This window comes from Lolium rigidum, chromosome 3, assembly GCF_022539505.1.
Source record: "Lolium rigidum isolate FL_2022 chromosome 3, APGP_CSIRO_Lrig_0.1, whole genome shotgun sequence".
In the NCBI taxonomy this organism is placed as follows: Eukaryota; Viridiplantae; Streptophyta; class Magnoliopsida; order Poales; family Poaceae; genus Lolium; species Lolium rigidum.
In genome coordinates this window covers 313638525-313648481 of record NC_061510.1, presented here as the reverse complement: position 1 = coordinate 313648481, position 9957 = coordinate 313638525, and the positions used below count along the sequence as shown (strand labels likewise).

The window sequence follows — 9957 nt, the reverse complement described above, 5'->3', positions numbered from 1 at the left end:
TGAGAGGCGGCGGGGATCGAAAGAAAAAGGTAAGTGACCAAATATGAGGTGCCAAAAATAATTCAAGAAAAGAAAGTTTTATAGTGCATAGAGGATGACATGCGGGTCCCGGTTAGCGCAGCGGTATCGGCGAGGGGATCGAAAGAAAAAGGCAAGTGACCAAATTTGAGGTGCCAAAAAAACTCCAAGAAAAGAAAGTTGATTGCACATAGAGGATGACATGCGGGTCCCATTTAGCAACAGACGGTCTCAACGTTTCCAAGGCGGCAAGGGATCAAAAGAAAAAGGAAGTAGCCGGAAATCGGGGGTCAAAAAAATCCAAGAATAGAAAGAATTTTGGTTCATAGAGGATGACATGCGGGACCCATGATCCCGCATCGTAAACGGCTCGATCGGAGAACGTTGAACGAGATGGCGCGATCGAGAAAAAAACAATGCCGAGAGGCTGCCATCCGGGCCCTACATCCCTCGGCGGTGCGGATTTGCGTTGACTCGGCCGGCGAACCCGAGATTTCGAGATGCACCACGTCCCGGGCCACCATACGCGACGTTTTGGCCGCTTTCGTCGGGCTAGGTGGCCTCAAAAACGAGAAAAAAAAGTTTTGACATGCACCACGGAGGGACCAAAAATCGTCGGCCATGGTACACCAGCAACCACGGCGCGACTTCAACTTCGTCGGCCATGGCAGCTTTTCTTGTAGTGACACACGGGTGTAAGTCCTGATAGTGTCACGCTCGGTCCCTTGCGGGCAAGTACCAAAGTTCACCCTGATCCAAGCAAAAGGTGCGCCGGCGGGAGTTCTCTCCTTTGGATCTGCTGGCGGCGGAGGAGCCCTACCAATAAGGTCCTCCAGCTGTCCGTGCCACCCATCAGAAGCTGTGTTCATACAAAGTGGCTCGCCCTGAATAGGAAGTCCAAGTATCATTGAAACATCCTGAAGAGTAGGGGTCATCTCGTCGGCCCTCAAGTGGAAGGTGTACATCTCCGGCCTCCACTGGCGACGAGGGCGGTGAGTGCCGTGGCGTTCATGTTCGCCCCCCCGGCTGACAAGCATGATGAACGGGAGAAGACCGGTGGGCTGGATGAACTCCGTGTACCTCTCGTCATACGACATTTCACTAACTGTGTCGTGGTAACGAATCTTCAAGGGTTGAAGAACCCTTCTGTTCTCCGTCATATGAAAAGCCTGGTGATCCCTGTCATACTCTTGATCTAGGAGCCACACCATCCTACATGTTTACACAAATAAACCATATTATGAGCCATTCCACTAAGAAATATGAGCAACACATACATGAGAATCTAGCTTTTGTATCACATACACATCACACATACATGAGAATTCATATCCAAATAAGCCATCACACATACCTCACATACATACATCCACTTACATAAGAATATGGATACCTCACATACATATATCCTCATTGAAATTTGATGTCTAGGGTTTCAACAAATCTAGGGTTTCAACACATAGATACATGAGAATATGGATTTCAACACATACATGAGCACATTGATTCAATTTCTAAGATTTTCATATCTAGGGTTCCATGTCTAAATTGAATTAAATCCGAGAAAATCATGGATGAAACGAAGGGGATCGAGGGAGAATACCTTGAGGAAGGGATTGGGAAGAGATTGCCCGGACAGATCTGATGATTTGGTGGTGGATTTGGTGGGGGAGAGGGGGGAGGAGGAGGACCGCCGGCCGCCCTTCTTCTTCACGCGAAACAGAGAGGCTGGAGAGCTCGGGTTGGGGCGGGCGCGGGCGCCACACATAAGTGGATGGGCGCCACGCATAAGTGGATGTGTGGCGCCCTTCCGAGCGGCGCCACAGTTTCACCGTGTGGCACCGATGGAAGCGACACCACACATGCTACCACGTCAGTGCACATCTCAGCGCCGAGGACGCCACGTCGGATGGGAGAGTGGCGCCGCACGCACGGGCGCCCCACAGTGAGGTGTGGCGCCGGCGTAAGGGACGCCACACAAAAGGGTTAGATGGGTGAAATAGTTTCGTCGGAGGGTCAGTCTGTGCTATAGTTTCAGAAAAGGGTTATTTCTGTGTAAATCGCCCAGACCTCACACACAGGTGAAGAGTAGCAAGTTCGTTCCCTTTATTTGATAAAGAGCCTCACGCAGTATGGGGTAGGGTTAGATAAAATCTAGCCATTTTTATTCAAACTTGTAAAATATAATCGAATTTAAATGAATTTTTTTATTTTTGTGCACTTTGATCTATTTGGGGGACGCGGCTAGGGATCGACGTCCTCCAAACGCGGCACGAAAAAAATCCCCCAAAAGCTCAACCCCCGCCGTTTGGGGCCGCTTTAAGAAACGCGGCTGAAAATGCTCTAAGTTCCATTCACGTGTCCCATTTGAAGCTTATCGGCCACAAGAGTCGATTAAGCAATGGTTATTGGCTAAGAAAAACTCTGACAACCAGATTACATACACGTCAACTCATCATATGGCTGGAATCCTAGCAACTTTTAGTCGGAAGATTAGGAAGGTGGTCTCATCATTATTGTGCTCAACAACTGTAGTATTCGGAGCTGCTCCAATTCCATAAAAGCAACGCGGACGCAAAAAAGCTAGAGGAGCACCAAATTCATGTGTGACCTGACCAAATATTCCCGGTGCATCCTATTTGTATTGATTCTAGCAACCAAATGTGATTTGACACTTGTTCATGCTATCTTCCTGCACCAAGCAGTTCTCCAGGAAGAAATGCATGCTTTTTTGTGTGTGTCTAGGAGATGATGATTCTTTCATGTGGTGCTAGATATGCATGTACCCACGGGGTTTGGGTTCACAAAGTATCTCTAACTTTTATTGTTCATCAACCAATCGATCAACTACATCCACAGTAGTGTCCTGAGAGTATTACTATGTAAATTGAGATATATATTAAGCATAGGACCTGGAAGGTGGTCTTGGTCAGCTTTGCTCTGGTGCCATACTCGGATTTGCTTGGTTACGGGCCTATCGAGCATGCAAGCAACTAGGCACGGATAACAACCTTTACAAACAATATGCTAATTCTCAACAATGTATATTAAGTTTTTTGAAAGAATCTAGCTTAACCATGCATCTGTTAAGCTTTATGCACTAGCCACTTGAACCAAAAGTCCGAACTGATGGAAAGGGCTAGGCAATCCACATATACATTTCACAATATCCCCACTCGCGTGTGACGGGAGAAGAGAAAGTCAACACGTGAAAGAAGAAGAGCACACCGAACCAGGGCATCAGCGGTGGCTAAAGAGGGGGGCAACAGCAATTTTTAGGCTTAATTGCGAAAACCATGTGAAAGCCAGGATTTGAACTCGAGACCTGGGGCTCTGATACCATGTTAAGCTTCATGCACTAGCCACTTGAACCAAAAGTCCGAACTGATGGAAAGGGCTAGGCAATCCACATATACATTTCACAACAGCATCCATGTGGTGAATTGAAATGGTGCCGGTCCAATACGTGGGCCCAGATCAGAACATTCTCGGTGGACTATTGTTCGTCACCCAATTAGAACATGGTTTTTGAAGATCATGCATGGGGTAATGGCATGTTGTGTGATTATAGAGAACATGATCGTTGAGACAAAGCATCCTGATGTCCTCAATTACCACATATGGGAATTTTAGGGTAACTTCGTGTAGCCACAACCTAGGGGCAGGAAGATGGGAGAAGTTTCTGCGTATGAACGTTTTCAAACATATTCAGATGGATTTGATTGATCACATATGGACATTGGCAGGCCATGAATCAATTTCATGTCATTGTATTTGTTAATTATGAACTGTGCCTTTTCATTTTTAATCTTTGTTATTTGTTTGGATGTAATAAAATTTGTTAAACATCACATTGAAACATTTATTTTGTACATATCTATGTGCCAATTTGGAGATAGTAAATTGAGAAAAAAAATCTAAAAATGCCCTAGGGAAAATGCGTCGGGCCGCTGGGCTACCAGACACAAAAGGTCAATCGTGACCGGGCAATCAATTTGATGTCCGCGGCTCGACTCAAACGGACGCAGACGGATAATTTTTTGGTGTCTCTTTTGCATCAGATAGCTGGAGATTCCCTCAGGTATCACCAATGCTTATCACTTAGCACAGTTTTATAGGCAAAATGTGGCACTAATTAATGAGGAAAGGAAATAATAGCAATGATGTATCTTAGTGGTAACTAACATATGTCACTTGCATTTGTTCATAGGAAAAAACTTTACTACCCTAATCACGTGCAAAATGACCCTAAATCTATTAAGTTCAACATCTTTTAGATAAAAAGCTTAAAAGAAAATGCATTAGGATAGCTGTTGCTTAAATTCTTGTATCTTTTATGACAGCGTGCCGAGATACAATGCAGTAAGATAGCCCATTTGCTCATTTGAACCTGATCCCACAAGATCCATTTACGTGTCCCATTTGAAGCTTATCGACCACATGAGTCGATCAAACAATGGTTATTGGCGAAGAAAATCACTGACAGCCAAACTACACACACTTTGACTCAGCGTACTGCTGGAATCCTGGCCACTTTTAATCCAAAGATTAGGAAGGTGCCCTCATCAGAGTTGGGCTCAACAACCATGTTGTTCAGATCCGCTCCAATCTCATAGAAGCAATGCGAATGCAAAAACGCTAGAGGAGCACCAGATTCATCTGTGCCCGAACCAAATACTCCCGGTGCATCCCATTCGTAGTGATTCTAGCAACCAAACCACCGAGTGTAATCTGACACTTGTTCACGCTATCTTCCTATACCCAGCAGTTCTCTAGAAAGGAATACCTGTTTTTTTGTCTATCTAGGTGATGATGATTCTTTCATGTGGTGCTAGCTATATATATGTATGGGGTTTGGGCTTACAAAGTAACTCAGACTTTTAGTGTCCACCAACCAATCGACCAACTATCTTCACAGTCGTGTTCTAAGAGTACAATATTATCTAAAAGTATTATAGAACCACACCTGTAGATTGAGATATGTATTAAGCTAGATAGGGGTGCAAATGGATATGTTAATGCATGCACCGAAACTGGCGTCAAATCCGTTTTAAAGTATTCAAATTTAGTTTTAAACAATCCAACAGATAAGGATATCCGATTTCGAAGTGATGCTTCGGATACGATATAGCAAATAGCATGCGGATATGGATTATTCAAAATTTAATTAGGATAATCCGAATATTTTAGATCGAATAATCAGTTTTTATGTCAAAAGTCAAGGCTAATTTTGTAAGGTTAGTAATTATTAAAAAAAAGTAATTATTAAATTACCAAATTTATTTGCCGAGCATGTTTAGCTCTTAATTTACACCAATGCTTGAATTTTAGTGTATTGTGTCTTTTTTTCTAAATTTATACAAGCATGTTTAAATCACTCTCAATATTTGTAAAAACTATAATTATCTACATATGAGAGCATATATCCGATTTTTTCGGTCCGAGTTTGCCCCATTTCTGTTTCGAATCCACAGGCCATTATATCCGCATCCAAACCCGAAATCGATGAATATCCGCTCTAATTCGAATCTAAAAAATATATAATAAAAAATATGGTATGAACAAAATCTGATCCGATTCGACTCGTTTACGCCCATAAGCGTAGAGTACCTGGAAGGTGGTCCTGGTCTGCTTTGCTCGGGTGCCACGGGCCTATCGAGCACGCAAGCGACTAGGCACATAGCAATGACACATACATGAGTATATACCAAGGGAATATAACAACTTTTGCAAACAATATGCTAATTCTCAACCATGTATATAAACTTTCTTGAAGCAGTCAGTCTAGGGTAACCATCCATGTGGAGAATTGAAATGGCGCCGGCCTAATACGCGTGGCCAGACCGGAACATTCTACTTTGGACTTGTAGAACCGCTGTGTGCTCACTTCCAACGCAAGCGACGGAAGTCCAAGGCGAGGGAGCGGACAAGCCGAAGCTCATCAGCAGAGCCGGTGGCCACCAGCGAGAATAAACAACAAATCTCAGCCAGCCTCCCCCCACCCGCTCGCTGGCAATCGCTTCGCTTCGTTCGTCAACACCCGCGAGCGAGGACCGAGAGCTAGCGAGCCGCCGATGGTATCGCCGCCTCGGTCCGATCGGAGGGTCCCATCCTTGTAGCAGCCGAGGCGCCGCCTGCCCTCGCGGATTTCGGACGGCTCTGGTCGGTCCGATTTGACGGCTTGGACGGGCCTTCTTTCCGGCGAGCTTCCTCTCTCCAGCCTGGTCAAACTTGTTTCTTTCCATTCGCCCCGCCCGGCGCTCTCTGCTTTTGTTTCCACCGGATCTGCCCCCTCCTCCTTGTCCGGCAGCCTGCGCGGTGAGCTCCGGCCGGATCAGCGTCCTCCCGAGCCAGGTACCTTCTGCTTTTGTCAAGGAGGCAGTTCTTGGTTCAGGTGCCCCATCCCATCCCAACTCCCAAAGATGCTCTGCGGCGCACCAGTTTCGCGTCTCCGATAAGCAACTCGTGGTTGTTGGACCTGCGGCCTAGTTCTTGAAGAACAAAAAAAAACATCTTCTTTCGGCTTCCTGGAGGGGGAGAGAGATGGCATCGAGCACCAGCGATTTTCCGGATGTGAAACCCAAGCTGAAGAAGTCCGGGAGCATGGGGAGCAGCGCCGACGCGTACGTGCGCGCCGACAAGATCGACCTCACCAGCCTCGACATCCAGCTGGAGCAGCGGCTCACCAAGAAATGGGGCAAGGCCGATCTCAAGTCCCAGGGACCCAAGGCGGACTGGGAGATTGACCTGGCTAAGCTCGAGATCCGCTACGTCATCGCTCAGGGCACCTACGGGACGGTCTACCGCGGCACCTATGACGGCCAGGAAGTTGCAGGTATAAATCTATCTATCTATCTCAGTCGATCCATTTACAGGTGTGTATGTGTAATGGCATTCAGTTTCTTGCTATGAGAATTTGGTTTCTCTAGTTTGGGATGAATGATGTGTTTTTATTTGTGTTGATTGTCTTCACTCCTTCCCTATGTTCTACAACTTTCAGTGGGTACTGGTTTTTTAGTTGTGTTAACTGTCAACATTCAGTAGCATGCTTATCTAACCCAATTCCAATTCGAATTGGACGATTTAAATCATACTAGTTGTTTAGCAAAGTGCAATGTCTGACAGTTTGACAGTCCCTCTGACGCGTTCTGTTAATTAATCGAGAATTTCATGCTAGCTCTGTATGCTTCGCCCAAATGCCTGGCCATATGTGTAAACTCGCTTTCACACATCTAAAAATGTATGTCTAGTTTGTTTTTATGCACTTCTGTATTTGTTTATCCTGTTTTCAGTACCAAGATGCTGCATATGAATTATGTAATCTATGGTGATTTTGTAGATCATTATTTTGCCCTTCCCATGCACTGCTTAGTTCACACAGCACACCGTATTGTGGAGTTGGCTTCTAGGCCTTGTACGAAGTACGAGCATAGTTTGATAAGTTATCAACCTACTGTGAATCCAACAAATTTTGTACTTGCATTCTTCTAAGGACTCCCCTTTATAGATGAGTTCAGATAAATTTATACACGGGTATTTAGCAACTTAGTCGAACAATTTCTTCCAATAACTAAAATGAATGTCATCCAAAGCTTATTTGTGTTGCTTTGTACCGTCTGTCCAGGGTTCCTTGATTCCTTCCCAAGCTTCTCATTTCTTGGCCCAATTTAGTGTTTTTCGAGTTTCATTGTTTTGCGAGCAATATGGAAGAGACTTTGTTGTTCCACTGAGGACTTCAGTTAGATTTCATAGTTTCGCCACCAAGATGGTTTAGACTTCTTCCGTTGAATACTTCAGCTAGTTGCAATTCTTATTGGGGTTCTTTTCAACAGAATGTATTATTTTTTAACATCAAAATCTCCAGTTTTTACTCAAAATGTGCTATCAACGTGCTTGCTGCTTAATCAGATTGAGGACTTGGCATTGTTCTGTTCACAGTTGTACACATTATATAACCACTATTTCATGGAAGAAATTATAATGTTTCTTCATATTATATGCAGTGAAGCTATTGGATTGGGGAGAAGATGGTTTTGCCACAGAAGCCGAAACTTCCGCTCTGCGAACATCATTTAAGCAGGAGGTTGCTGTTTGGCATAAGCTCAGCCATCCTAATGTTACAAGGGTGAGTATTTCCAATCATACATAGCTTCCAGAAATGTTATCCATCTTCATGTGATATACGTGTTGTTCTTGTAGTAACGCTGATAGCTCAATGTATATTAGCTTATTATCCAGGATTAACATTTGTAGCTGACATCACCCATACTACTCTCGAGCTACTTGACAAGTACTTAAACACATGTCATAATATCTTCTGCAGTTTGTTGGTGCATCTATGGGGACGACCGACCTTAAGGTTCCAGCCAACGACAATGGTGCGCGTGCCAACTTGCCGGCCAGAGCGTGTTGTGTTGTGGTAGAATATCTAGCTGGAGGCACTTTGAAGCAATATTTGATAAAGAACAGACGGCGGAAGCTCGCATACAAAGTTGTGGTTCAGCTTGCATTGGATCTGTCCAGAGGGTAATAAGCACTTCAGCTGAAATCACTACCATGCATTATTTCTGTCTGAATACACTATTGATAACCTGGCGCTTTTATTTGCAGATTGAGCTATCTACACTCTAGAAAGATTGTACACCGTGATGTGAAAACCGAAAACATGTTACTTGATACACAGCGAAACCTTAAGATTGCAGATTTTGGTGTTGCTCGTGTTGAGGCTCAGAATCCGAAGGATATGACTGGTGCGACAGGCACACTTGGTTATATGGCCCCAGAGGTAATGTATTGGACTGATTCCTTCAGTTTTGTATCTTCTACAAATTAACATCCCACTGAGTAATCTGTTCTTGTATGCATTTACAGGTTCTTGATGGTAAACCATACAACAGGAAATGTGACGTTTACAGTTTTGGCATATGTTTGTGGGAAATCTATTGCTGTGACATGCCATACCCAGACCTAAGTTTTGCTGATGTCTCTTCAGCTGTTGTTCATCAGGTTTGTCCTGTATTCTAGATATACTACTGCTATGCTATTTCCTTTCCTTCTCTCCTAATGATTTGCGTGGAACACAAAGAGCAAACGTAATTATTCCTCGTTGGTGTACAGAATTTGCGCCCAGACATACCTCGTTGCTGTCCAAGTCCATTTGCAAATATCATGCGTAAGTGCTGGGACGGGAATCCTGATAAGCGTCCTGATATGGATGAGGTGGTGCAGCTTATGGAGGCTCTCGATACAAGCAAAGGTGGCGGTATGATACCAGATGGCCAGTCATCTGGTTGCTTATGTTTCACCAGGGCACGAGGCCCGTAGGGTACTTTCACCCTCAGTTTATGTTTTGCCCATCGATATGACTGGGAGCTCCACAGCATGCTTCCCATTGTCACTTGTGCAGTCGCTGCTTGCAGCCCCCGGTGGTTGTGGTCGACATACGTCCTATAGCAGTTTGATGTTGTAATAGCTGTTGTTAAGAAAGTCGGTGGCGGTCACACATGTTGTGTTTTACAACTGAGATCACAGATAAAGGCCTTTCATTCTTGAAACTGCTGCCTTTCTGTGTCCATTTGGCGGCATTGTTCGATGTCTTTTAAATCTTTTTTCACTGTGTATACCGAAAAACAAATAAAGGTCATATAGATACTGCTGTCTGCGTCCATTTCCTCTGTCTGTGCCCATTTTTTTCACTGTGTTATGCATCTAGTCTGTTTATCAACCGTTCACATGCTCAGGTCACTCTGAGCCATGATATGGCGCTGCGGTTTTCCATCACCTACTGGTTCTTCATTTATTGAAAGGAGCAGAACTGATTTGGGAGATGTCATCGATATGTAAACCGTCTCCAACGAAGTAAGATACCGCAGTTCACAGTATCACACTAGTAGACTGTGACTTCATGGGTAGTTGTCCACAGGAAAGATGTGCTCAAAG

The 9957-nt window shown here is 44.5% G+C and overlaps 1 protein-coding gene across 1 annotated transcript; it reads left to right on the top strand.

Moving 5' to 3' along the window:
* The first annotated feature begins 5862 nt into the window (after nt 1-5862).
* On the top strand, nt 5863-9685 carry LOC124703732 (serine/threonine-protein kinase STY13-like). Its single transcript, XM_047235960.1, has 6 exons — nt 5863-6853; nt 8022-8143; nt 8342-8544; nt 8629-8803; nt 8890-9024; nt 9136-9685. The coding sequence occupies exons 1-6, from the start codon at nt 6562-6564 to the stop codon at nt 9340-9342; spliced, it is 1134 nt and encodes a 377-aa protein (XP_047091916.1). The 5' UTR covers nt 5863-6561; the 3' UTR covers nt 9343-9685.
* Nucleotides 9686-9957: the final 272 nt, after the last annotated feature.

Bases quoted from the DNA above. Each gene is read 5' to 3' on its own strand.
- LOC124703732 (XM_047235960.1), top strand. From the start codon at position 6,562: ATGGCATCGAGCACCAGCGATTTTCCGGATGTGAAACCCAAGCTGAAG. The intron at 8,144-8,341 runs GTGAGTATTTCC...TATCTTCTGCAG, and splicing joins GCCATCCTAATGTTACAAGG to TTTGTTGGTGCATCTATGGG. The intron at 9,025-9,135 runs GTTTGTCCTGTA...GTTGGTGTACAG, and splicing joins CTTCAGCTGTTGTTCATCAG to AATTTGCGCCCAGACATACC.